Source organism: Mizuhopecten yessoensis, unplaced genomic scaffold, assembly GCF_002113885.1.
Source record: "Mizuhopecten yessoensis strain PY_sf001 unplaced genomic scaffold, ASM211388v2 scaffold4481, whole genome shotgun sequence".
NCBI lineage: Eukaryota > Metazoa > Mollusca > Bivalvia > Pectinida > Pectinidae > Mizuhopecten > Mizuhopecten yessoensis.
This window is the reverse complement of record NW_018405568.1, coordinates 203035-230402: the sequence shown is the minus strand read 5'-3', so window position 1 is coordinate 230402 and position 27368 is coordinate 203035. Positions and strand designations below refer to the sequence as shown.

The window sequence follows — 27368 nt, the reverse complement described above, 5'->3', positions numbered from 1 at the left end:
ATAGGAGGGAAAGCACTGGAGTCTATTGATAGGAGGGAAAGCACTTGAGTCTATTAATAGGACGGAAAGCACTTGAGTCTATTAATAGGAGGGAAAGCACTTAAGTCGAAATAACAGTTCTTTACCGTTAGTTTAATTAAGCAGCCTTCAGTTTGTTTATACTTAAGATGTCAAAGGTGTTAATGAATGTTGACTGTTGCAGGGTCAGTAACTATATGGGTAACCTATAGCTACTCACCGTAATCTTTCATTTGTTTTTCATCTTGCATCACCCGGCCCTGAAATATCAGCCTCTGAATCTCAGCCGATATGTTCTGTAACAATAGTTAAACCATAGTAGCTCTCTAAAGCCATCAAAGTCAGCCCACTGTAGGATTCACAGGAACTTGAAAAAAGTTATATTTAATATGCATTTTTTTTAAGACACATTTATACATTATCAAAGGTTCCATGTAGCATTTAAAGTAGATCCTGTGCACAAGGAAGTGGGAACTGGCTATGTATGTGGCGTGTTTGTCTGGGATACCTTACATGTTGTGTAATAGAGACTATATATATGGTAGTGAAGGCGTGTTTGTCTGGGATACCTTATATTTTGTGTAATAGAGACTATATATATGATGGTGAAGGCGTGTTTGTCTGGGATACCTTATATTTTGTGTAATAGAGACTATATATATGATGGTGAAGGCGTGTTTGTCTGGGATACCTTATATTTTGTGTAATAGAGACTATATATATGATGGTGAAGGCGTGTTTGTCTGGGATACCTTATATTTTGTGTAATAGAGACTATATATATGATGGTGAAGGCGTGTATGTCTGGGATACCTTATATTTTGTGTAATAGAGACTATATATATGATGGTGAAGGCGTGTATGTCTGGGATACCTTATATTTTGTGTAATAGAGACTATATATATGATGGTGAAGGCGTGTATGTCTGGGATACCTTATATTTTGTGTAATAGAGACTATATATATGATGGTGAAGGCGTGTATGTCTGGGATACCTTATATTTTGTGTAATAGAGACTATATATATGATGGTGAAGGCGTGTATGTCTGGGATACCTTATATTTTGTGTAATAGAGACTATATATATGATGGTGAAGGCGTGTATGTCTGGGATACCTTATATTTTGTGTAATAGAGACTATATATATGATGGTGAAGGCGTGTATGTCTGGGATACCTTATATTTTGTGTAATAGAGACTATATATATGATGGTGAAGGCGTGTATGTCTGGGATACCTTATATTTTGTGTAATAGAGACTATATATATGATGGTGAAGGCGTGTATGTCTGGGATACCTTATATTTTGTGTAATAGAGACTATATATATGATGGTGAAGGCGTGTATGTCTGGGATACCTTATATTTTGTGTAATAGAGACTATATATATGATGGTGAAGGCGTGTATGTCTGGGATACCTTATATTTTGTGTAATAGAGACTATATATATGATGGTGAAGGCGTGTATGTCTGGGATACCTTATATTTTGTGTAATAGAGACTATATATATGATGGTGAAGGCGTGTATGTCTGGGATACCTTATATTTTGTGTAATAGAGACTATATATATGATGGTGAAGGCGTGTATGTCTGGGATACCTTATATTTTGTGTAATAGAGACTATATATATGATGGTGAAGGCGTGTATGTCTGGGATACCTTATATTTTGTGTAATAGAGACTATATATATGATGGTGAAGGCGTGTATGTCTGGGATACCTTATATTTTGTGTAATAGAGACTATATATATGATGGTGAAGGCGTGTATGTCTGGGATACCTTATATTTTGTGTAATAGAGACTATATATATGATGGTGAAGGCGTGTATGTCTGGGATACCTTATATTTTGTGTAATAGAGACTATATATATGATGGTGAAGGCGTGTATGTCTGGGATACCTTATATTTTGTGTAATAGAGACTATATATATGATGGTGAAGGCGTGTATGTCTGGGATACCTTATATTTTGTGTAATAGAGACTATATATATGATGGTGAAGGCGTGTATGTCTGGGATACCTTATATTTTGTGTAATAGAGACTATATATATGATGGTGAAGGCGTGTATGTCTGGGATACCTTATATTTTGTGTAATAGAGACTATATATATGATGGTGAAGGCGTGTATGTCTGGGATACCTTATATTTTGTGTAATAGAGACTATATATATGATGGTGAAGGCGTGTATGTCTGGGATACCTTATATTTTGTGTAATAGAGACTATATATATGATGGTGAAGGCGTGTATGTCTGGGATACCTTATATTTTGTGTAATAGAGACTATATATATGATGGTGAAGGCGTGTATGTCTGGGATACCTTATATTTTGTGTAATAGAGACTATATATATGATGGTGAAGGCGTGTATGTCTGGGATACCTTATATTTTGTGTAATAGAGACTATATATATGATGGTGAAGGCGTGTATGTCTGGGATACCTTATATTTTGTGTAATAGAGACTATATATATGATGGTGAAGGCGTGTATGTCTGGGATACCTTATATTTTGTGTAATAGAGACTATATATATGATGGTGAAGGCGTGTATGTCTGGGATACCTTATATTTTGTGTAATAGAGACTATATATATGATGGTGAAGGCGTGTATGTCTGGGATACCTTATATTTTGTGTAATAGAGACTATATATATGATGGTGAAGGCGTGTATGTCTGGGATACCTTATATTTTGTGTAATAGAGACTATATATATGATGGTGAAGGCGTGTATGTCTGGGATACCTTATATTTTGTGTAATAGAGACTATATATATGATGGTGAAGGCGTGTATGTCTGGGATACCTTATATTTTGTGTAATAGAGACTATATATATGATGGTGAAGGCGTGTATGTCTGGGATACCTTATATTTTGTGTAATAGAGACTATATATATGATGGTGAAGGCGTGTATGTCTGGGATACCTTATATTTTGTGTAATAGAGACTATATATATGATGGTGAAGGCGTGTATGTCTGGGATACCTTATATTTTGTGTAATAGAGACTATATATATGATGGTGAAGGCGTGTATGTCTGGGATACCTTATATTTTGTGTAATAGAGACTATATATATGATGGTGAAGGCGTGTATGTCTGGGATACCTTATATTTTGTGTAATAGAGACTATATATATGATGGTGAAGGCGTGTATGTCTGGGATACCTTATATTTTGTGTAATAGAGACTATATATATGATGGTGAAGGCGTGTATGTCTGGGATACCTTATATTTTGTGTAATAGAGACTATATATATGATGGTGAAGGCGTGTATGTCTGGGATACCTTATATTTTGTGTAATAGAGACTATATATATGATGGTGAAGGCGTGTATGTCTGGGATACCTTATATTTTGTGTAATAGAGACTATATATATGATGGTGAAGGCGTGTTTGTCTGGGATACCTTATATTTTGTGTAATAGAGACTATATATATGATGGTGAAGGCATGTATGTCTGGGATACCTTACATGTTGTGTAATAGAGACTATATATATGATGGTGAAGACGTGTTTGTCTGGGATACCTTATATTTTTTGTAATAGAGACTATATATATGATGGTGAAGGCGTGAATGTCTGGGATACCTTATATTTTGTGTAATAGAGACTATATATATGATGGTCAAGGACAACACTAATAATCCGGCTGCTATGTTTATAGACAAAATTCAATAAATAGTCAAAACAATATACTTACTATTGAATTCGCAATTTTCTCTTTAAACTGTTTTACAGTTATCTAAAATAAACCAGTAAATTTCATTCATTTACATCATTAATTTGATACAAAACTGTGAACAAAATAATTTCACAGTGAATGACGTCTCAGAACCTGAAATCCTGTTGGTGGATTTGCATGTGAACTATATTTTTAGTTCCAGATGTAGGGCCAACGCCGTTTCTTTTATTTAGGCTTGGTTGGTCCTGAAGAAGCCACTGTTTGGGCGAAACTGATGGACGTTTCCCAATAAATAAAACTCAACTTATCCCAAGCTTGTTGCAATTGACTTTTACACTTACATGTAAATGCCAAATTATCTTCTATTACACATATTTCATAATTGCAGAAACAAAACATCATCATCACAGCATAGTTTTGTTAAAATATATGACAGTCTGAGATTCATGAGCCAAAACAGTTCTACCAATGAGACTTACATCCTCAGGAACACTGTAATTCCTGTTCTGTCCATCCAGGGTTTTCACAGTCACATCCATCATATCTTATCTCAAGTAGCTCGTGCTTAAAACCCTGAAAATATTAGTGCCCTTATTTAGGTCAGGATTTTTTCACAAAACACATAACAGAACAGGTTGTAAATGTTCACATTTACATGGCATACACTTGAAGTATCGATGGAATTAATTTACTTAAGAAGAAAATTACAACAGCCTGTTCCTTTGAGAATCGGGAAAATATAACATTATTTTTATTGAAATTGGGATCATCTTCCTCATTTTTTTCGTCATTTTGGGAAAATAAGCACTTTTTAGCTAGGAGAAACAGCCTGTATTTGACTGTAAAACTGAGCAAAGCAAATCACTGTGTATAATTTCCAAAATAATTCGATAATTCTGAGAAACAGAGCTAAATGCTAAACTTAAATGTTTAACAATGTCACTGTCACTGCTGATGTTTCCGAATAAGCAGATCCCACATCTTACCTTTAGCAACAAAATTACAGACAAGACAGAAACAGTTTAATATAATAGACAAAAGATGTTACTGCTATTGATAAATGTATTTGTCCTATTTTGTTTTAAATTTTGTTTTAAACTTCAAATTTCATAATAAATGGGTTTAAGACATATTGTAATGATTTAATATAAATTAAAATTGTTTACTGTAACATCATCACCAGTAGTCCTTATTGGCTGGAGGGGGGAAAATACATAGCCCGAGTGAGAGATGAAATTAATCTACGCTGACAATGTTATTATACTTGCCAACTCTCCCTATTTAAGAGGACAAATCCCAATTTTAGACCCTTAAATTCAGTATTTAAACCATTGAATTTGCTAAACTATTCCTATATTCTAAGCTCTAATGTTTTTATTTGAAAGAACAACTCAAAATCTGTCATTTAAAGGGGTATTTGGTCAATAAGGGGTATATATACACAAGTTATTTAGGTTTTAATTTTGAGCAGAATCTCACCCACAGAAATTTCAAAAAGTTGGCAAGTATGATCCCATTCCTAACATTTTGAACTTTGTTAATCAATTCAAGCAAATGCTCCATTCATAAATTAACATAAATATGTGTTGGGGATTCCAGTGAAATGTTGCAATTCTGATTACTTTGTAAATGAAGTAGACTATCTATGTAACACCACACTAAATCTAGATAATTGGAATAGTGAAAGACCATGCATACATTATAGGAAAACTGCATTAGAATTTGGAATAACCAGTTTTGTGACAGCTACACATGGTCTACATCTGTATCAATCAAATTCTTGGAGAGCTCCAATGGTAAGTTCAAATGTTAAAAATGATCTGACTTGTGAATCTCCACTTTACACTGTTGGATCATACCTGGGTACACCATCATTGGAGGTGGAATCTTAATCATAAACGACAATCAATCTGTCATTTTTAATTAGATCTAGAAGATTGATACTGTATAAATCTAAAGCAGAGGTTGGGATACTGATTTGATAAATTGTTTTCTATCAGTATCATAACTGTTTTACACGATTTACATTACAAAAAAAACACCAATTGTTTTGTAACAATTAGTGAAGAAAAAATGCGTATTACAGGAAATATGATCGTTACCATAAACAGAGCTGCGAGAGGCTGTTCCATAGGCTAACTGCTCTCAAAACTGAAAGTGGTTTTTATTTATTTCTAAGTTATGATGCTTATCTTTGATTAATCTTATATTTTTGTTACAAATGTCCACTTGCTTATTATTTTCTTATAAATAATCCATAAGCTGCTAATAGCCACTTCCTCTTCAGAGATATTGATGCTTGTACCTGAACCTTTTAGACTTGGCACAACTACAGTTTCCTTTAGTAAGGCATCATCTGTAGGACAAACTGTCAAAAAAAAATCATTTTAAATTGTTTGGTTGAAGTTTTAAAGTCTTAAGTGTGTGTGAAGGGGGGATGCTGAAAGTTCATTTTCGGGCGAGTGAAGATGTCGCACTCCATAGCATTTAGCGTTCAGCTTGTAAATGTTCGTGGCTGACGAGATTTGCGGTAGGCTGCTGGTACTGCTACATGGTTGCATCAAAAGATCTTGTACATGAATATATATGCAATCAATGTTGTTTTGGCTCAATATTTAACATTTCAGGTGCTTAAGTAATATTGTGATGTGCTGTCAAGTTTATTGTAGCTGTTTGGTTTGTTGGGGATGAATTCAGATGTTTTGTTGAGAATGAATTGAGAAGTTCTATCTTCTGGATGAGCACTGTACATGTGTAATAGAGATGGGTCTCCACCCAACCAGTCGGGTCGCTAAAACATGTTAATACCGAGATAGTGTCCCAAATCTGGTGCAGAGCCAGGGTCAACATACCTAGGGATGTTCTCTACTATCGGGCAGTGCACTGTGACCTGAAAGGTAATTTTCGGGTGAGTGAAGATGTCACACTCCATAGCGTTTAGTCAGCAAATTGAAAGTGCACAGGATTCCTACTTCTGGGCGTGCTCGAATGGGATAAACAACTTGGGTTTGAGACTATCGCCATCTAAGGGAATAAATAGGATGTTTCGTTATAGATCGGGTCAATTAGATGGATTTATTTTTGGAGAGTGCCACACTGTAGTATTAGGAGTAAGCGTATGCAGGGATTATAGGTTTTATTTATGGGAGGGGGTGGTTCATCTTTATCTTTAGTTTAGCCTGTTTAGTGTTACGTGTTGTAAATGTGTATGTGTGCAGTGCGAGAGTTGTTTTGTCTGTTTAGCCTTGTTGTCAATCATCTGTACATAATTCCTCATATTCATTGTTAATAAACATTATAGGACCTATCCATTGGTGTCCTCTTATATATATATATATATCAACCCAACGACAAAACCATCGAACCTGGGTTGACCATAGGCATACAGGACTTGGGCACCTGAACATGTGACACACATGGGGATTGTGCCCTAGGCCCGACTTGTCCTATTACACATGTCTTGCACCAGTTTCACACATGCTTATTTAATATTAAAGGTCTTATAATTTTGTGGGATGATCTTCTCTTTACTTGCCCTAGACGGTGTTTTAAATTACTTGTACTCTGCTGGTGATGTAATGTGACAATGTTAAAAATAAAGACAATGCCGACAATGGTTACGTACATTATCTTAATTTCATGTAGTTTTCTAGTACTAAACACGCAAGTAAAAATTCGTGGTCTAGGTTTTGTCAATGAAAAGTAGGTCTATATAAAATCTTTATTATATAGTCACACTGTGTTAATGTTCAATTTTTAGACTGAATATGTGTCCGACTGCATATACTGATATAGGATGTAAATTGTTATGGTGCCGGCTACATTGTATCCCAAATACTCCTTTGTATACTTACCAAGGTTTTTTGTGTATCAACTCTCTGCCTCTTCGTATACAATAACTTAATTTTGTGATTTTAAAAATAAAAACCCATATTTAATGGATTATGAAACGAAAGTAAAATCTAAAAGGTTTGGAAATCACAAACCTAACACGCAGAAATGACATCGACTGAGCAAAACCGGAAGTAAAGAAACTGTTTACAGAATGTCGCAATTATTAAATAAAGTCATCTTTTTAATTTTAATATTAAATGATTAAATTTATCATTCTTGTATTATTTTATTTAAGACAAACTGATGCATACAAATAAAAAGTAGAAGAAACAATAAAACACAATTTACTGTTACGACATTACTATAAGTACACAACACGCCATATTGCATTATATTTCGAAACAATCGACAGCAACAAGCTTCCAAACATTTCTTTGCTTTATTGTGTACTGTCCGTTACTCAAGCTACACTTTAAAGCAGAATGGCCGAATATGATACTGAAGTTAGAACAATTGGAAACAAATGGGGCCGTCAATCAAACACCACACAGGTATGACGAAGTTGGGACTATTTCGAGGTAGAAAGAAAACTCTCGAATGCTCGAGGTGTATGATACTAGACTACTCAACACCACTGTCATTTTACCTAATATGAAATAGGTGAGACCTAGTCAGCGGGCACACATAGAAACAGTTTTCTGCATAATTTAACTGTTTTATTTTATGCACAGTCGGTAGAAGAGCTAGAATCCAATCNGTTCTGGACAGTATTTGTTAAAATTTATGTGTATTTACACCATTCGGAAAAGAAAAGTCCATGCCCTACAAAACTATAACAGAATGGCCGTATTTGAAGAGTTATTAAGGACATTCCAATATGGCTGTCACACCAAACTAGATCAAATTCAATAATGCATTAAAAAGTCCCTGTCTCAAAATAATAATAATCCAATATTTCTCAAACACAATTGCATTTTCTTTCAATTTTCTCGACAAATGCATCTCCATGGACCTTATGATATGTACAAGTTTAAATGGGTTTTTTTCCTCCTGAATTGTGCCTTTTGCTTGTCTTGGAAAATGGACATAATATAAAGTGAGTTTTTTCATCAGTTATTGAATGTTTTTTTTTCTGAAATTTAGTGTGCATGTACCTCAATTATGTTTGAGATATATTGGAGGATTGTTTAATGCTAATGGAATGCATTATTTAATTTGATATACAGTTTGGTGTGGCAGCCATATTGGAATGTCCTTAAACTCTTTATTGTTGGAAGAGTGTATGGCCTAATATGCACCGACTTGGGGAAAGTTTGACAGGATGTCTGGGGTACATGTAAGTTCGGCCCACATTGGAATTTGCATAATTATGACGTCAGAAAGCATACATCGGCAACGTCATATTTTCCCCGCCAATGTCCAGGCTTCCTGTGTATGGCATTTACCAAACCTGCCCCTGTGTCATGTGACAAACCTGCCCAAAATTTATATTTTAAGAAATCTGTATATTAGAGCAATACGAAACTCAATGCTAGGCTTGTATGTATGTGAAGCTGTCTGTTTGTTACACGTATGACATCAATAATTAGTAGCATTTCGGTTTACAAAAAGTTTGCAAAACTAGAAAGAAGTGAGGTCATAATTTTCTTTCTACCCTCCCAAAAAATAAATTTCTCACTTTTAGTAATCTAGAATTATAGTTTTCCCGTCATTTTTTTCGTATGATTGTCCTGCCCAGTGAACCGCAATACTAAAATCCTTAAAGTTGTAAATATTTGCCAAAGACTAAAATATCAGTAGTGGCCGGAGTTACCCCAGGGCAGAACTTGGCCTGGTTTCCACAAGTTGCCCTAACACTATATTGAACCCTGTCGCTATGGATCTGCTCTGGTTCGTTGTTTTAATTGTTAGCATCAATTACCAGGCTATTTGTTTTTCTTCAGATGGTACCGTAAAGTCCTGAAAAGAGTATAAGAACGATAATAAAAAAGATGATTTTCACAATTATTAGACTAGTGTTTGTCAATACATACATTCAAAAGAATCAAAGGTCTATAATCCAGAATTGATGCTAACATTTTAAACAGTGATATATATTGTTTGCAAATATAAAATTAGGATAATGATTACATTACAATACGCAGTACATATTGAAGAAATTCTGTCTTTTCTCTAGTTTTAAAAGAAAAAGAACATTCAAAGACATGAAGGTACTTACGAATTGTTAAGTCTTGAAGAACAGTCGAATATCCAGTAATGCATACATTCACATTTTTTTTTTTATTTGGCCTTAATTTGGTGTTCCTCTTGAAATTAGATGTATTTATACTTGCACATCTCAGTTATATGCTGAAATATCTTCCATAATTATATCCACATCTGGTATAGAAGCCCTTATAGACAAACACGCACCTCTGCAAACTAAGGTGATAACTGTGAGACCAAATGCCCCAAGGTATAATGAAAATCTACGCATAGAAAAACAGAACCGTAGAAAAGCAGAGAGACAGTGGCGACGGACCAAATTAACCGTTCACCAACAGATCTATAGAGAGCAATGTCGGCTAGTTGGATCACTACTCTTTCAGTCAAAGAAGGCTTATTATTCGAAAAGAATCAAAGAATGCGGCAAGAATAATAGACAGCTTTTTAGACTCACCAAAAACCTAATGGGACAGAAAGGTGAAATTATCCTACCAAGCTGTAATTCTGAAAAAGACTTAGCAAGCAAGTTCAGTGATTACTTTCTGAATAAAATCAACTCAATCAGGAAAAATATTACCGAAGTGAACTCCTCTGCTGACATTAACATCTCTGTCATGACTGCTGACATTGCATTTGATGAGGAACCATTGGCAAATCTCTCACCAACAACCCAGGACGAGTTGCGCAACATTATCATGACCTCGCAGTCAAAGTCCTGTGAGCTTGATCCACTGCCTACAGACCTATTAAAGCAATGTCTTGAAGCACTGCTTCCTTTGATTACCTCAATCATGAACAAAACATTGGCTGAGTCAAAGGTTCCATTATGTTTCAAGAAGGCACATGTCAGACCATTGTTAAAGAAGCCTGGAATGGACAAGGAGGAGTTGAAAAACTACCGCCAAGTTTCAAATCTGCCTTTTCTGTCTAAGATCTTGGAGAAGGTTGTGTCCCGGAGTTTAGAGGTTCATCTCCATGCAAACAGTCTCTATGACAACATGCAATCAGCCTAACGCATGGGACACTCTACTGAGACCGCCCTCCTACGTGTACATAATGATATAGCTTCTGCATTGGATAACAAGTGCAGAGCTGTGCTTGTCATGCTGGACTTGTCAGCTGCATTTGACGTCATCGACCATGGCATACCTTATAAACGTCTGGAATACTCTTATGGAGTGACTGATACCGCACTATGCTGGATACAGTCTTACCTGAGTGAACGACGACAGTGTGTTGCCATCGGATCTTCCACCTCACATGACAAAGTACTAGATTTCGGGGTTCCTCAAGGGTCGGTGTTAGGACCATGAAAATATTGTATGTACTCCAAACCGATTGGAGAGATTTGTCGTCGACATAGCCTTCGCTATCATTGCTATGCCGATGACACACAAATTTACACGGTCATCAAACCACAGGACAGTTGGAATACCGTCTGAGAAAGTCTGGAAGCTTGTCTGACAGATATCAGTATCTGGATGAACGCCAACATGCTTAAGCTTAATCAGGAAAAGACGGAACTAATCGTCTTTTCCCCAAAGTGTCGGCAAACAATGGCTCTCCAGCTCAAGGTTGGTGCCAGAACTATTGAGACTGTTCCAGCTGTTAAAAACCTAGGGGTATACTTTGATAGTTCACTAAACATGGAGAAACAAGTGAACGCTGTTGCCAAATCCTGTTACTACCAGATCAGGAACATCGGCTGTATTCGGCAGTATGCAAGATTTTGGTGCATTCACTTGTTACCTCTCGGTTGGATTATGGTAAAGCCCTGCTCTGTGGTATATCTGACAAACTAACTAGTCATCTGCAGAGAGTCCAGAACACTGCAGCACGGCTAGTTACTCATACTTGAAAGAGAGAGCACATCACACCTGTGCTCTAGTCGTTGCACTGGTTACCTGTACGATACAGGTTGCGGTACAAAATTCTGGTGTACACATACAAGGCACTGAATGGAACAGCTCCCCAGTACATACAGGAGCTTGTTACCCTGTATCAGCCGTCACAATCACTGCGGTTGGAGTCAGAATCTTTGTTGTGTGTCCCAAAATCTCGTAATGTGACCTACGGAAACAGATGCTTTGGAAGGGTTTCGGCTACGTTGTGGAATAGCTTACCATCTGCAATTAGAAAGTCCAATACCCTGGCAAAGTTCAAGAGGGACTTCAAAACTCACCTCTTCACGTCTGCATTTTAGAATCTTTGCAAAGACGTTATGTAAATACCACCCTTTTATTTGTTTAATTATGTGCACATTGCTTGCTTAAATGTATAAAAGTGATTGCAGGCCTTTGTTGTTTTTTTCGTTTTCACAATTATAACCATTACTATTATCCATATGTTGTAAAGTGCTTTAGAGTAATTTTACAAATTATATAGGGCGCTATATAAATGTTGTATATTATTATTATCATTATTATACTTACCGCATTTCCACTTTCATTCAATCATTCTGATGCCAATAGTGATCATATTACAAAGATAATACATACAATTACTGTGAGAGAATTTACTGCATATTTTTCTCTGAAGTAATTTGGTAAGAAGAAGAAGCAGATGGCACAGCAAAACACGCCTTTAAAAAATAAATCAGGTTACAGAAAACTATGTTATTATTCGCAGATGAAAATTCAAAAGAAAAATAATATCTTTGTGTTTGTTGAAAAATTCAGAAGTACTTTTTAAAAGTAATATAAATGCATGAAATACCTACACTACATCTAAGATATCCATTATGTGTCTAGGCCTACAATGAAGTTACAAATGAAAAAATGTGCATTGAGCTGAAGGAATAAGAATAAACTAGAAATAAAAATATTCTAAATAATGTGGTATAGCTGCAGAATTGTCAACACTATATGATGACGCGTGTTAACAGTGACGTCACAGTAGCGTCACAACATGTTGTGAACGTCAATTCGGCATATGTACAGAGTTATCAGTATCAACTGATGCTATTTTAAAGCTAAGGACAAATAACCAAGCGCATGTACTAGATGGAAACAATTTTCAGTTTGAGAAAAAAGAAAATATCAAAATAATATGTAGGACAACGAAAGATTTAATCACTAACATCAACTTCTAAAAAATGTAAGATTGTTTCTGAACATAAAAATCTATCGGACATACAACAAAAATACAGGGTATTCATTGAAAATATCAAATTAATCGTTTGTGCAATGCAGGCACAAAGCAACGCATGTTGCCGTTTTTTGCTAGCCTGTACAACCGGAAGGACGAAAGTTTTTGAGACCTTCATATAGCATAGAAAAATTCACTCTCATTTTCCAGTACTTTCCGTACATGTGTTGTTATAATGGCTCGCACTGCTCGGCCGATTGCGAGAGTGCCCGCTAATACTGATCAGCATTCATGTCAATTTACCAAATACCCTTGGTGATTTATATCTTAAATCGCTCTACTCTCTCCAAAACCGTTAATGTTTCGCCCAACATTTACAAAAATGATTTACCAAACATAAATGTCAGTGTACTCAACACTACTTAACGATTCCGTCAATTTACCCAACACGTACCAAACACTCATGTCATGATAAATTTACATGACACCTCTCAATTTACCCAATTATACACAAGACCGCAGGAGCCTGAAATTCTGTCTAAAATTAATAATAACAGTAATACAAAACAATTATTTAAGCATATTATAGGTATTTTTTGTGTTTTACTACAGTTATTATTAATTTTTCGACAGAATTTTCATGCTCCTGTGGTAAGATTGAATTCAATATTTTCCCAACAGTTGTCTTAAGCAGGTTGGGCACAAATTTTTGTTGAATTTTTGTTCATAACAATTTACTTTTTTGACAAAAGAAATATGTTCAGTGTTTATAATGGAGTGAAGGCAGGATTATTAAGTAATATGTTTCACGACTGATTTCCACAGAATCGGATATATACGTTGTAGTGTAATAGTCATTAACATAATACTTAACTTATTTTTCAGGCTATAAATGCTGCACAAAGACAAGGGAAGTCCATTGAAACAACTAAAAAATGTAGGTATTGATTCCATATGGTCTGTTGGCAGTTCTTGCATTAAAGTTGAGTTTGTGATTGCCCATTAAAGTTGAGTTTGTGATTGCCCATTAAAGTTGAGTTTGTGATTGCCCGTTAAAGTTGAGTTTGTGATTGCACATTAGGCAGGTATTTACAGAACTGTTCAGTGGTTACATATATAAATATAGTTAGTAATTTCAAATTTGAAATGAATTACAATTATATCATACCAATAACAAATGTACTATGCCCTTAAGATTTGATGATCTAGAGTGAGTTAAGTATGACTAAACACTTTGTTTAAATCCTCAGACGCTGCCTCCCAAAACAAGCAGTCTTCAGCAGCGAAGAATACAGCCAAACTTGACCGTGAGACTGAGGAACTCCACCACGAACATGTGGCACTGTCCCTGTCTCGGCTAATCCAGAAGAGTAGACAGGATAAGGAAATGACACAAAAGGAACTGGCAACCGTAGGTTATCATTTCTATACAACTACTGTATACAATGTCTCATTTCTATAGTTGAGTAATCACAATGATGCCAACGTCTCTTATACACTAAATGTGTTATGAAGTTTGGAAACAAAAAATAACTTTAGTATCAAATTTGTTGAAACACTCCAATGATTTCGTCTGAAGAACCAAAATGTCTGGATTCATATTTTGCCAGTAACTTGATAGCATGAAGTGCTACAAATTTTAAGAAAAGAAATTACCTTAACCAATATTTAAGGTCATTAAGGTTAAATTTGTTAATCGCTCAAATAACTTTTTCTGAATAACTGAAAAGTATTTGGCAAGTAACTTGCTGAAAACAGATCTACAAAAAGTGCAAGCAGAAAAGACATTGTCCTTTATTCAAGGTCACTGACATCAAATTTGTTAAAACACTCAGACAATTTCTGCTGAAGAACCGAAACGTCTAGTCATGACATTTAATCAGTAGCTTTACTAAATGATCTTGACTCATATTCAAAGTCACAGGGACCAAATTTGTTCAAACACTTGAGCCACTTCTCTTGAAGAACCAAAAGTCCTTCAGTAATGATATTTTGCAGTAGCTTAATTATCAGTCAGACTCTCGCTGATAATTGTGTTACAATGCAGTGTTCATTAGTGGACATTGAGTTTGTTATCCAGTAAATTTCCTTAAGGTTGAAATCACCCAAAAGGAGTAGATGGGTCAACCTTAATTGTACTTTCTATGACCACTGGATAAAATACATTACAAGTTTCAAGAGACTTGTTCTTAAGATCAATATGGCCTATATGTACAAGTTTGATGGAATAAAAGGCTATTTAAAATTAACTGTGCTTGAATAATTAAATGACATCGATCCTTTTTCCAGGTTGCAAAGGTCATTGTGTTAAAACCTGTAGACAATTTCTATGTGATCTAAAGTAAAAGATATTTTAACATCGTATACCGGGTAACTTTTTCTTTCTTTTTTTCATTTCATAGACTTATACAAATTAAACATACTTACATCAACATATTATACAAGTAATTTCAAACACGCATCAAATACATACATATATCCACATCTGTGCTCCTGTCTCCATACCTTCCCACCTTCAATTCATGTAATTATAAACCTTAGTACACAATTAGGCCCACATTCATATACTCAAAAGTATGCTTAAGCACATAAACATACAGCAAATACACACATACATACACACACACTTGTCACATACATACATACTCCACACACATTGCACATATATATATATACATGCATTATTCATACATACATGTACATATAACTGCACACACATGCACATCACATGTATATACACATACTGTACAATGCATCACATGTATATATACATGCATAATAATGCAGCATACATATATCGAGTGAAGAACATGCATTCGTACCTACAAATAAAAAACGTAAGGAAGGAAATATAGGAAAAGGCAAAACCAGCTGTCTAGAAAGAAAGAGAGAAAAAAACACCATATATCTATTCTAGGAAGAAAGACCATTTGCCCCATATCCTTTGAAACTCATCACATTTATTTTCCCACTTGTATGAGAGTTTTCAAAGTATTCAATTGTAGATCTTTCTTCAAAAATCTAGAGTTGTAAATATATTGTTTTATTATAAGTAACAAATAATTATCTGCCATATGAGCCTTTTGATTATCTCTATATTAGCCAAACAGAAACATAATTTTTTCGAAAACTAAATTAATATTTTGTGTATTTAAATATATTTGAAAAATTTTGAGTAGTTCCTGGGTCTTATCACATTCCCACAGAAGATGTATTATAGTAACTTTTTGTGTATATGAATTAGTAGTCAAAATTCTATGGTTTATCCTATATTGTAACCATACAAGCTTCAGTGGTCTCAAAAAGACATTTGTAAACCTAACTCCAATCTCCTACAACTATTCCTAATGAGAGATGCCATTTTACCTGTGCAGCTGGTTGAGTATTACTTTTTATGAGTACTCGATATACATCCTTTGCCTCTTGTACTTTTAAAAGTAATTTTAGAATTATAGGTACAAAAGGTAAAAATATTCTCATGTATATTTAGTCACTGTCGATCAACATATTTGCGAATAGCTTCAACCATTCCCTGATAAGTTAAAAAATGTGTCCTGATATCATATCTGGTATTTAACTCTTCATGTGAATAAATAGATCCATCATGTCTAAACATATTATGTACATGTGTTATTCCTTTAGAGTACCAGGTTTAATTTTTATAGAGTACAGTTTGCCCGCCAATTTTGATATGTTCATTATACCTTTAAGGATTTTCATATATATTATTTTCATATTGTTTACTCGCCAAACCAGGCTTTTAAAACATCCATCCAAAATAAATTTGGTGTATTATCAGAGCTAGCCTTGATGTTTTGTATTCCACAATTTGCTAGGTAGTCGGTATTAGAAGCATTATTAAACATATTTACCCAATTATTGGTTTCTCTGTATAGTCTTCTTATCCATGTTGACTTCAGTGCTGTGATAAAGTGTTTAACATTGATCATCTTTAGCTCCCCCCCTCGTTTGGACATTTTGTTAATGCATCTCTTTTGACATTATCTGTTTTACTATTCCGCACCAACTCGTATAAAATACTACTTAATTTTTTAATGAAAACTTCATCAGGGTTTGGCAATGCTATAAAAAGATGATTCATTTGAAATATCAGAAGGGATTTTACAATTGTTATTCTTTAATATTGTTTACTTGATGGTGTGAAGGACTATCAAGTATGTCTGAATAAATTACCTTCACCCACTTTGATCACAAGGGTCAAGTGTGTGAATCTTTTTATGAAGGTCATTAAAGCCTCCAGAAATATCGTTAGTCTGTAGCTTGCAGCTGCTGCAGGATAACACAGTTTTTCAAATCAAAGAAATGACCTTGACCACATTTTAAGTATGTAGTATTAGCTGGCTTACTTTAAAGTAAGTGCAGTAAAATTTGATCTTGACCCACTTAGAAAGTCTAAGATTTGAAATGTATTAACCAAAAACATTAAATAACAGGTGAGTAATGCAGGCCCATTAGGTCAGTTGTATTTACACCTGCTTTTGATGATCATACCTGTAAAAATGTATGTCAGCTGTGATTGTAGATGTGGCACAGACTATCATACTTACACAGTTGACAATGCTGTAGATGATGTCTGTCCCATACCTGCTGTAGATGTGCTGCAGACTATCATTCTTACACAGTTGACTATGCTGTAGACGTTGTCTGTCCCATACCTGCTGTAGATGTGGCACATACTATCATACTTACACAGTTGACAATGCTGTAGATGATGTCTGTCCCATACCTGCTGTAGATATGCTGCAGACTATCATTCTTACACAGTTGACTATGCTGTAGACGTTGCCTGTCCCATACCTGCTGTAGATGTGGCACATACTATCATACTTAAACAGTTGACAATGCTGTAGATGATGTCTGTCCCATACCTGCTGTAGATGTGGCACAGACCTTCATACTTACACAGTTGACAATGCTGTAGATGTTGTCTGTCCCATACCTGCTGTAGATGTGGCACAGACCTTCATACTTACACAGTTGACAATGCTGTAGATGGTGGCTGTCCCATTTCTGCTGTAGATGTGCTGCAGACTCATACTTACACAGTTGACAATGCTGTAGATGATGTCTGTCCCATGCCTGCTGTAGATGTGGCACAGACCTTCATACTTACACAGTTGACAATGCTGTAGATGAGGTCTGTCCCATACCTGCTGTAGATGTGGCACATACTATCATACTTACACAGTTGATAATGCTGTAGATGGTGTCTGTCCCATTTCTGCTGTATATGTGCTGCAGACTCATACTTACACAGTTGACAATGCTGTAGATGATGTCTGTCCCATACCTGCTGTAGATGTGACACAGACCTTCATACTTACACAGTTGACAATGCTGTAGATGATGTCTGTCCCATGCCTGCTGTAGATGTGGCACAGACCTTCATACTTACACAGTTGACAATGCTGTAGATGGTGTCTGTCCCATTTCTGCTGTAGATGTGCTGCAGACTCATACTTACACAGTTGACAATGCTGTAGATGGTGTCTGTCCCATACCTGCTGTATATGTGGCACAGACTATCATACTTACACAGTTGACAATGCTGTAGATGATGTCTATCCCATACCTGCTGTAGATGTGGCACAGACTATCATACTTACACAGGTGGCAATGCTGTAGATGATATCTGTCCCATACCTGCTGTAGATGTGGCACAGATTATCATACTTACACAGTTGACAATGCTGTAGATGATGTCTGTCCCATACCTGCTGTAGATGTGGCACAGACTATCATACTTACACAGTTGACAATGCTGTAGATGGTGTCTGTCCCATACCTGCTTTAGATCTAGAAGTGAAAGTTGCTGGTTTTGAAGTTGGTTTTTATATCTTTATACTTACCTACTCCACAGGGACATTTGATCTTTCAATTACATATACAGTGTACACGTTGTATATACTCCTACTTTGAACTGCTACATACACTGTGCTGTTCTCACAAGATGCACATGACATAGCATTATTTTTTCACAGCTTCACAAAGGAGTTTGTTCAGTGTTACAACAAATCAGTTTGAGATGAACATATTTTTAACTATCATTACCAGTTGATGAATCTTCATTCTTAAGATTACTTTTTGAAATCAGTTTAATGATAATTCACTTAGTTTTGCCTATCAAGTTCTATGTTTCTGAGTGATAAATGATATAAAACACATTTGTTCATGAATTTTGCACATTGGTGTTTTTAGCTCACCTGGCACGAAGTGCCAAGTGAGCTTATGTCGTGGTGCGGCGTCCGTCGTCCGTCCGTCCGGCGTCCAATATTTTACTTTAAACGACTTCTTCTTAATAACCGAAAGGCCTAGGGTGATGATATTTGGCCAGAAGCAAACTGGGATGAAGGGCTACCAAATTTGTTCAAATAAATGACCTTCATCTATTTTCAAGGTCACAGGGGTCAAATATGTTAAAAACTTTAAACAATTCTTCTCAATAACTAAACTGCCCAGGGAGATGATATTTGGTCAGTAGCATGCAAGGGTGAAGGGCTACCAAGTTTGTTAAAATGAATGACCTTCAATTATGTTCAAGGTCACAGGGGTCAATTGTCTTAAAAAAACTTTAAATAACTTCTTCTGAATAACCAAAATGCCCAGGGTGATGATATTTGGCCAGAAGCATGCTGGGATGAAGGGCTACCAAGTTTGTTCAAATAAATGACCTTGACTTATGTTCAAGTTCACAGGGGTCAAATATGTTTAAAACCTTTCAACAACTTCTTCTGAATAACCGACAGGCCTAGGGTGATGATATTTGGCCAGTAGCATGCTGAGATGAAGGGCTACAAAGTTTGTTCAAATGAATGACCTTCACCCATATTCAAGGTCACAGGGGTCAAATATGTTAAAAACTTTAAACAACTTCTTCTGAATAACCAAAATGCCCTGGGTGATGATATTTAGTCAGTAGCATACTAGGATCAAGGGCTACCAAGTTTGTTTAAATGTATGACCTTGAATCATATTCAAGGTCACAAGGAGCAAATATGTTTAAAATATTTCAACAACTTGTTCTGAATAACCAAAAGGCTCAGGATGTTGATATTTAGTTAGTAGCATATGCTGGGATCAAGGACTACTATGTTTGTTAAAGTGAATGACTTTGACTTATATTCAAGGTCACAGGGGTCAAATTTGTTTAAAATCTTTAAACAACCTCTTATGAATAACCATGGGTCCCAGGATGTTTATACTTTGCAAGTTGCATCCTGAGATGAAAGGCTATACAATGTGTTCAACATAATGACATTGTTCGACTTTCAATCACAGGGGTGAAATGTTTTAAAAAAAATTAACAGGGTCTTTTGAACGAATTTTAATCATAAATACTGATATTTTGCCTGTAGCTTTATTTTAGATCACTTTTAAGGTTACAAGTGTGAGTTTTATACCAGGTGAGCGATGCAGGCCCATTGGGCCTCTTGTTTATATTACAGTACTCTGTGTTTCCTTTATACAATGTATTATCTTTTCAGAAAATAAACGAAAAGCCACAAGTCATTAATGAGTATGAATCTGGGAAAGCCATACCAAATCAGCAAGTTATTTCAAAGTTGGAAAGGTGCTTAGGTAGGTACAAGTTGACTGTCAAATCCTGCTTGGTCATAACATAGTCAAGTTAACAATTAATAGCCTTTGGAATCATGAATAGAAGTAATTAAGAAATTAAATACCACCTGAAGGGACATGAATTGTAGTGAAAGGGAAACGCCACCTGAGGTGTTATGTATTGGAGTGAAAGGGATATACCACCTGAGGGGTCATGTATTGGAGTTATAGGGATATACCACCTGATGGGTCATGGGGTCATGTATTGGAGTTATAGGGATATACCACCTGAGGGGTTATGAATAGGAGTTATATGGATATACCACCTGAGGGGTGATGAATTGGAGGTATAGGGATATACCACCAGAGGGGTCATGTATTGAAAGTATAGGGATATACCACCTGAGGGGTTATGAATTAGAGTTATAGGGATATACCACAGGAGGGGTCATGTATTGGAGGTATAGGGATATACCACCGGAGGGGTCATGTATTGGAGGTATAGGGATATACCACCAGAGGGGTCATGTATTGGAGGTATAGGGATATACCACCGGAGGGGTCATGTATTGGAGGTATAGGGATATACCACCAGAGGGGTCATGTATTGGAGGTATAGGGATATACCACCAGAGGGGTCATGTATTGGAGGTATAGGGATATACCACCAGAGGGGTCATGTATTGGAGGTATAGGGATATACCACCAGAGGGGTCATGTATTGGAGGTATAGGGATATACCACCAGAGGGGTCATGTATTGGAGGTATAGGGATATACCACCAGAGGGGTCATGTATTGGAGGTATAGGGATATACCACCAGAGGGGTCATGTATTGGAGGTATAGGGATATACCACCTGAGGGGTCATGTATTGGAAGTATAGGGATATACCACCAGAGGGGTCATGTATTGGAGGTATAGGGATATACCACCAGAGGGGTCATGTATTGGAGGTATAGGGATATACCACCAGAGGGGTCATGTATTGGAGGTATAGGGATATACCACCAGAGGGGTCATGTATTGGAGGTATAGGGATATACCACCAGAGGGGTCATGTATTGGAGGTATAGGGATATACCACCAGAGGGGTCATGTATTGGAGGTATAGGGATATACCACCTGAGGGGTCATGTATTGGAAGTATAGGGATATACCACCAGAGGGGTCATGTATTGGAGGTATAGGGATATACCACCAGAGGGGTGATGAATTGGAGGTATAGGGATATACCACCAGAGCGGTCATGTATTGGAGGTATAGGGATATACCACCAGAGGGGGCATGTATTGGAGGGATAGGGATATACCCCCAGAGGGGTCATGGATTTGAGGTATAGGGATATACCACCAGAGGGGGCATGTATTGGAGGGATAGGGATATACCCCCAGAGGGGTCATGTATTTGAGGTATAGGGATATACCACCAGAGGGCTCATGTATTGGAAGGATAGGGATATACCACCAGAGGGGTCATGTATTGGAGGTATAGGGATATTCCACCAGAGGGCTCATGTATTGGAAGTATAGGGATATACCACCAGAGGGGTTATGAATTAGAGTTACAAGGATATACCACCTGAGGGGTTATGAATTGGAATTATAAGGATATAACACCAGAGGGGTTATGTATTGTTAGTTATAGGGATATACCACCCAGGGGGTTATGCAGTGGAGTTCTACTTAGGAATAAAATAAAAGATTATTTTTCTCTCGTACCTTTCTTGTTAAAGGGACATCACATGAAGATCCATATTTTTTAATGAATGTATGTGTTGTATGCACTTCCACCTATGTTACCTCGCTATCCCTATATTCATAGTCCGCTCAAAATGTCCAGTTTGACCACTTGAATTGTTCGGGAAAGCCCTGTTGAAAATAGCGCAAATAACGTCGCCTAACGGTTTTGAAACTAGGCAGGAAACACAGGTGGTCTGACCGAGATGAGATGTTTCCATAGGGGCCCCAGAGAGGGGCCGTTAGGCAACTGCAACTTCTTACCGCACTATGAAACCAAGTAATATGATTTCTAAGTATGTGTTGAAACTTATTGAATCAGTAATTATTTATCATCAGAAGTTAATTTCACACTTGCCAATATTCAGAATTTAAATTTATTACCGGAATGTGACCGGTACAGATGGTACAGGGCTAAACACCTTACCTCAACCATGGGACAAACCTTTCTGTAATAACGAATATTAACGAGACGAATATCCCTTTTCAAATGTTTTCATAAAGTGTATGTATGCAATCACAAGTATAAAAAAGAGAAACGTTTGTGATTTTTAGGTCACCTGAGCTTAAGCTCAAGTGACCTATTGCTATCCGTTTTCGTCCGTCGTCGTCCGTCGTCTGTCGTCCGTTAACATTTTACATTTCAAACTTAAAGTCAAGTTCTACTGGGCCGATTGAACTGAAAGTTGGTAGGAATGATCGCCTCATGGTCCTGACAAAGTGTTGTTATTTTTCGGGTCAATCAGAAATACAATTTGGCTGCCATGGCCGCTATTTTGCTACTAAGTTCTAATAGGCCGATCTCACTTAAAATTGGTCTAGGAATGATCAGCTCATGGTCCTGACAAAGTTAAGTTAACATTATACTATTTTTTACTCAAATTGGTACATATTTCAACAGCAAAAATAAATACTATAGACTCAGGTGACCGTTAAGGCCCATGGGCCTCTTGTTTTATTACATTGTACAACTCAATGTCTTTGGCCACTTTTTGTCTAGACCATGCATATATATATATATGTATACTCTCTTTCCCACTTTCACTGCCTCCATACGCTAACACTTAGTAATTCATATTAGCCATCACACACAATAAACTGTATGGTACTCTTAGGTACATGTAGAATATGTGTCAGATATGGAACGTGTTGAGATACTTGATAATTATGTTTTCAATACTTTACATAGATTAAAGCATACTTGTAAATGGACCCTTTGTTATGTTGAGACAACGTTTCTTTAATCACTTCTTTTTTGTCCGAAACAGAAGCCGTAGTTATCGGCAGCATGCTTCATTTTTACAACGTAAACAAATGACTTTTTTCCCGTTTTCAATGCGTATTCCGATTATATCTGATGTCGAAAACTAATTATTTATGGAGAAAAAGTTGTTGCATGATCATCATCAGTCAACATCAGGTGAAAACATGAACTGTTGAAACATTACGATTAAAAAAACAATTTGTTATGCGCTCCTATTTACTATAAGTAGGTTCTCCTTCTTCAGTTATTCGTCCTGAACCGTCATTTTGACATATTTAAATCCAGCTGCGATAACGTAGCTTCCTGACGACGAGAGATTATTTTTATATATTGTGTCGTCACGGTAGAGGAGGCCGGGTATTAGTACTATATATAATAATATAATCTTAATTTAACGTTGTGTACAATTGTCAACAACAAACATAAGCTCTGTAGAGCTTTTATTACGACGCCGCTAAGGGAACAAATGGTGTTTTCGTGGTGGAGGAAAACCCACAGGGGGAAACCACCGTGCCATCGGAGAGATAACAGCTAACCCTATCAGACATCACTTTCTTTTTATCCACCACCGCTGGGGATCGAACTGAAACTGAAATTCTTGGGAGAGCGAGTGGTCTGAAGCTCACGCTTGATAGCACACAGTAGTACAATGACTGTGCGCGTTAGCGATCACGGCTACCGAGGCACCCAATTAGATTTAGTTATTTAAATCTTGCATGTAAATACAAAAAAAAAGAGTTTAATTCAGATATATTATTAAATCATACCATTTTACTGAACCCTAGAATATTATAAATTATGTACGACAGAGGAGAGAACAGAATACAGTTATCCCTTCGAGGGCCTCATAGCAAAATCAAACTAACCTGTCACTTATCCCTTCCTTTTGCATAACTACTGTATATAGAAAAACAAAGTAAACTCTCTCTGATACATGCTCATTAACATTACAAAAAAAGTTCATCTGTGTTCAAACTCATATACTAGCAAGGTTATTCATAATATAAACAGCATTTCTGTCGATTCCATTTCAGCTTTTAAATGGCTATCTGGAAGAATACATGCACTGTACTAACTGCTAGGGCAGTTATTTTCTCCTTTGAATACTGCCCACCTACAATAATGATTCCGTAACGTACTCCTTGCACTATCTTTTGACCATTTGGCAACTTTTCAATTCAATGATTTTCTTTCGCTTACTTCACATGGCCAGTCATTTTTTTTACAAAGAAAGGGTGTACTATGCGCATGCGCTAGTAGAGGGAAATCCCTGAACAAAACGTTGTTCAGACAGGTAGAAATCCTGATGATCATCTTAAAATTATTTATTTTTATACGCCCGTCAAATTTGACTGGAGTATTATGGTATGGCGTTTTCCAGCCGGCGTAAACTTTTGTTTGTCCGGCAACCTCCTCCTACCATTCCGACAGATCTCTTTGAAACTTGGTATACATTATAATCATGATATGAAATGGTGTCCCCCTTAAAAGAATTTTGATTCAACAATTTTTCCAAAAGTTATTGTCCTTTGTTCATTTCAGTATTTGATTTTTGTCCGGCAATCTCCTCCTACATTTTTCAACGGATCTATTTGAAATTTAGAAGGCTCAATAATCATGAAATGTTGTTGTGTCTCCCTTAACAGAATTTTGATTCAATGATTTTTGCAAAAGGTATTGCCCTTTGTTCATTTCAGTATTCAATTTTTTTATCCGGAGATTTTCTCCTACATTTTTATAGCATGTCAGCTAACCACTCTTTGAATGATGCAGATCTTATTTCAATGTAAGAAAGTATATAACATGATATGGCATTCGACGGGCGTATATTGTTCTGCCCTACGGTACTCTTGTTATGAATATATATCGGCCAAATCCGATCATTATTTTCCATAAGGAGACTCACTTGATATGCTTATATAGTATTTGAAAAAAATAAATGAAAAAAACCCAATACACTTCACCGTCATGTCCCTTTAAGGTTTATGCATTTTGTGAAAATAATGTGGGGTAAAGAATAAAAATTGACTTTATCTTAACTCTTGAAATGCCATGTAAGATAAATTTCTTGTGATCCCAGGGAGATGACAAATTAGTATACACTGATTTTAAGCACTATATCAATATTTGAAAGATAGAAATTGTTATGGCTATTTATCAAGTGTCAGAAGAATTTCTGAGCCTACCACAAACACCAACCATTGAAAACAAATTCACAAGATAAATGCCAGAAAATTAAAGTGCAACTTATTTTGTGGTACATGTCATTACAACAACATGCTCTTTATGTTGTTAACCACCTTGTATTTGTATGAAAAAATTCCTAAATGTAAATAAGATTATTTGAAAAAATGGAAAAGTGGAGACACTTGTCCTTGAAAAGTGTGCTGCAGCCATCTGCTGAACAATACATTTTGATTTTGTGGAACTTTGTTGATTTTGTTGAACTTTATGATTACAGGTGTTAAACTTCGTGGAAAGGACATGGGCCTGCCTTTTGTACTTGGTAAGAAGTGATCCATGGGACGTTCCAGCACTTTACTTCTACCCCTGAGGCACACAGAGCTACAGAGGCAACACTCTTATTATAACACATACATTTGCTATAAAACAGTTTCATTTAAGGTTGGACATGTACAGATTTTGTGAACATTTATCAATACAACACAAATTTGTCAACTGTGAACTATTTGTAGACATTATCCAATTGTGTTTCTTTGCTAATCTTTTAAGTGGTGTATAGATGACACAATTTTTTCCCTTTTTTTTAAATGGTTATAAAGAAGATCATATATTGTACATTAAGTAGTTCTAGATGTTGTTTTGTTTGCAAATTTACTAAAGAACTTTTAGTGTTATGGGTCAACAAAGGGATTTTTTACATCATGCTTTCATTGCTTCAGCTGGTAAAGGTGCTGATTATGATACAGTTGTGCTGATGTACATTGTGAAAAGAAGGACACATCAAAAGTGTCAAGGATCAACATAAAGTTTAGCTATTGTAAAAACAACGGTAATGGTTGTCTTAATAAAGTTCGTTTACTTCTAAGTGTCGACTGATGAGTCCATTTTATTGTGTTATTCTACATTATTCCTGTCTCCTTGTCTGTAACATGTATAGACCTCAATGAAGTTCATAAGACTTCTGAACAGAGGTTATGGTATCTTTGTTTTTTCAGATCAGGTCTCTTTCTTCAGGGTCAAAACAAGGGCTCAATGATAGCAATGTTTGCCCTAACCAAGTTGACTGTAACATTGAAATATTTTGTTCTTAAACTTTGTAGGATTGTAATATAACTTGAGAGGTTGTTGCAGTCATGATACCTCACTTAGGTGTGTGTGTGGTCAGGATTACATGAAATCCAAGTTGTTAATGTATTTATTAGTGTCTTACAAAAAATCACATTACATGTACTATCAAAGTGAAAGCTTAGTGGTGTAGCTCTGTGAGCTGTTGCTGACATGCTCCCTAAACAAAGAGAATGATACACTGTTGGCATTTTCTGTCCATCCGTCTGACTTCATGGTTAGACTTTGCATTTAATCTTAAGGGCTACATCAATATTTTAAATGTAGGTCACTGTGACCTATATTTTCTGTTTCATACTTTGCTTTTAGCTCCAATACTCTTATACGGCTGGCAAATGTTCAACAGTGTTAAACTTCGTATGAAGATACAACTTAAGTACAATGCCAAATATAGGCAACTGTGTTCCAAAGTTGGATGGGTGGGGATATAAAGGAATTTCCTGTCCATGAACCTTGTAAGCATAACTACTAAACCTTTTGTGATTTTAGCTCACCTGGCATGAAGTGCTATAAACTTTCCTCAAATAAATGACCTTGACCTACTTTCAAGGTCACAGGGGTCAAATATGTTAAAACCTTTTAAACAACTTCTTTTGAATAATCGGAGTCCCAGAGTAATATT

General features: G+C 36.1%; 1 protein-coding gene and 1 long non-coding RNA gene across 2 annotated transcripts; one reads left to right on the top strand and one right to left on the bottom strand.

Moving 5' to 3' along the window:
• Positions 1 to 234: 234 nt before the first annotated feature.
• LOC110449088 lies at positions 235 to 7748 on the bottom strand. Its single transcript, XR_002462816.1, has 4 exons — positions 7586 to 7748; positions 4211 to 4304; positions 3750 to 3791; positions 235 to 314 (listed from the first exon to the last, which is right to left on the bottom strand). It is a non-coding gene; the product is annotated as an uncharacterized LOC110449088 (long non-coding RNA).
• Positions 7749 to 7917: 169 nt separating this feature from the next.
• Positions 7918 to 26491, top strand: LOC110449083 (endothelial differentiation-related factor 1-like). Its single transcript, XM_021495695.1, has 5 exons — positions 7918 to 8116; positions 13743 to 13794; positions 14108 to 14268; positions 20363 to 20456; positions 25899 to 26491. The coding sequence occupies exons 1-5, from the start codon at positions 8048 to 8050 to the stop codon at positions 25952 to 25954; spliced, it is 432 nt and encodes a 143-aa protein (XP_021351370.1). The 5' UTR covers positions 7918 to 8047; the 3' UTR covers positions 25955 to 26491.
• Positions 26492 to 27368: the final 877 nt, after the last annotated feature.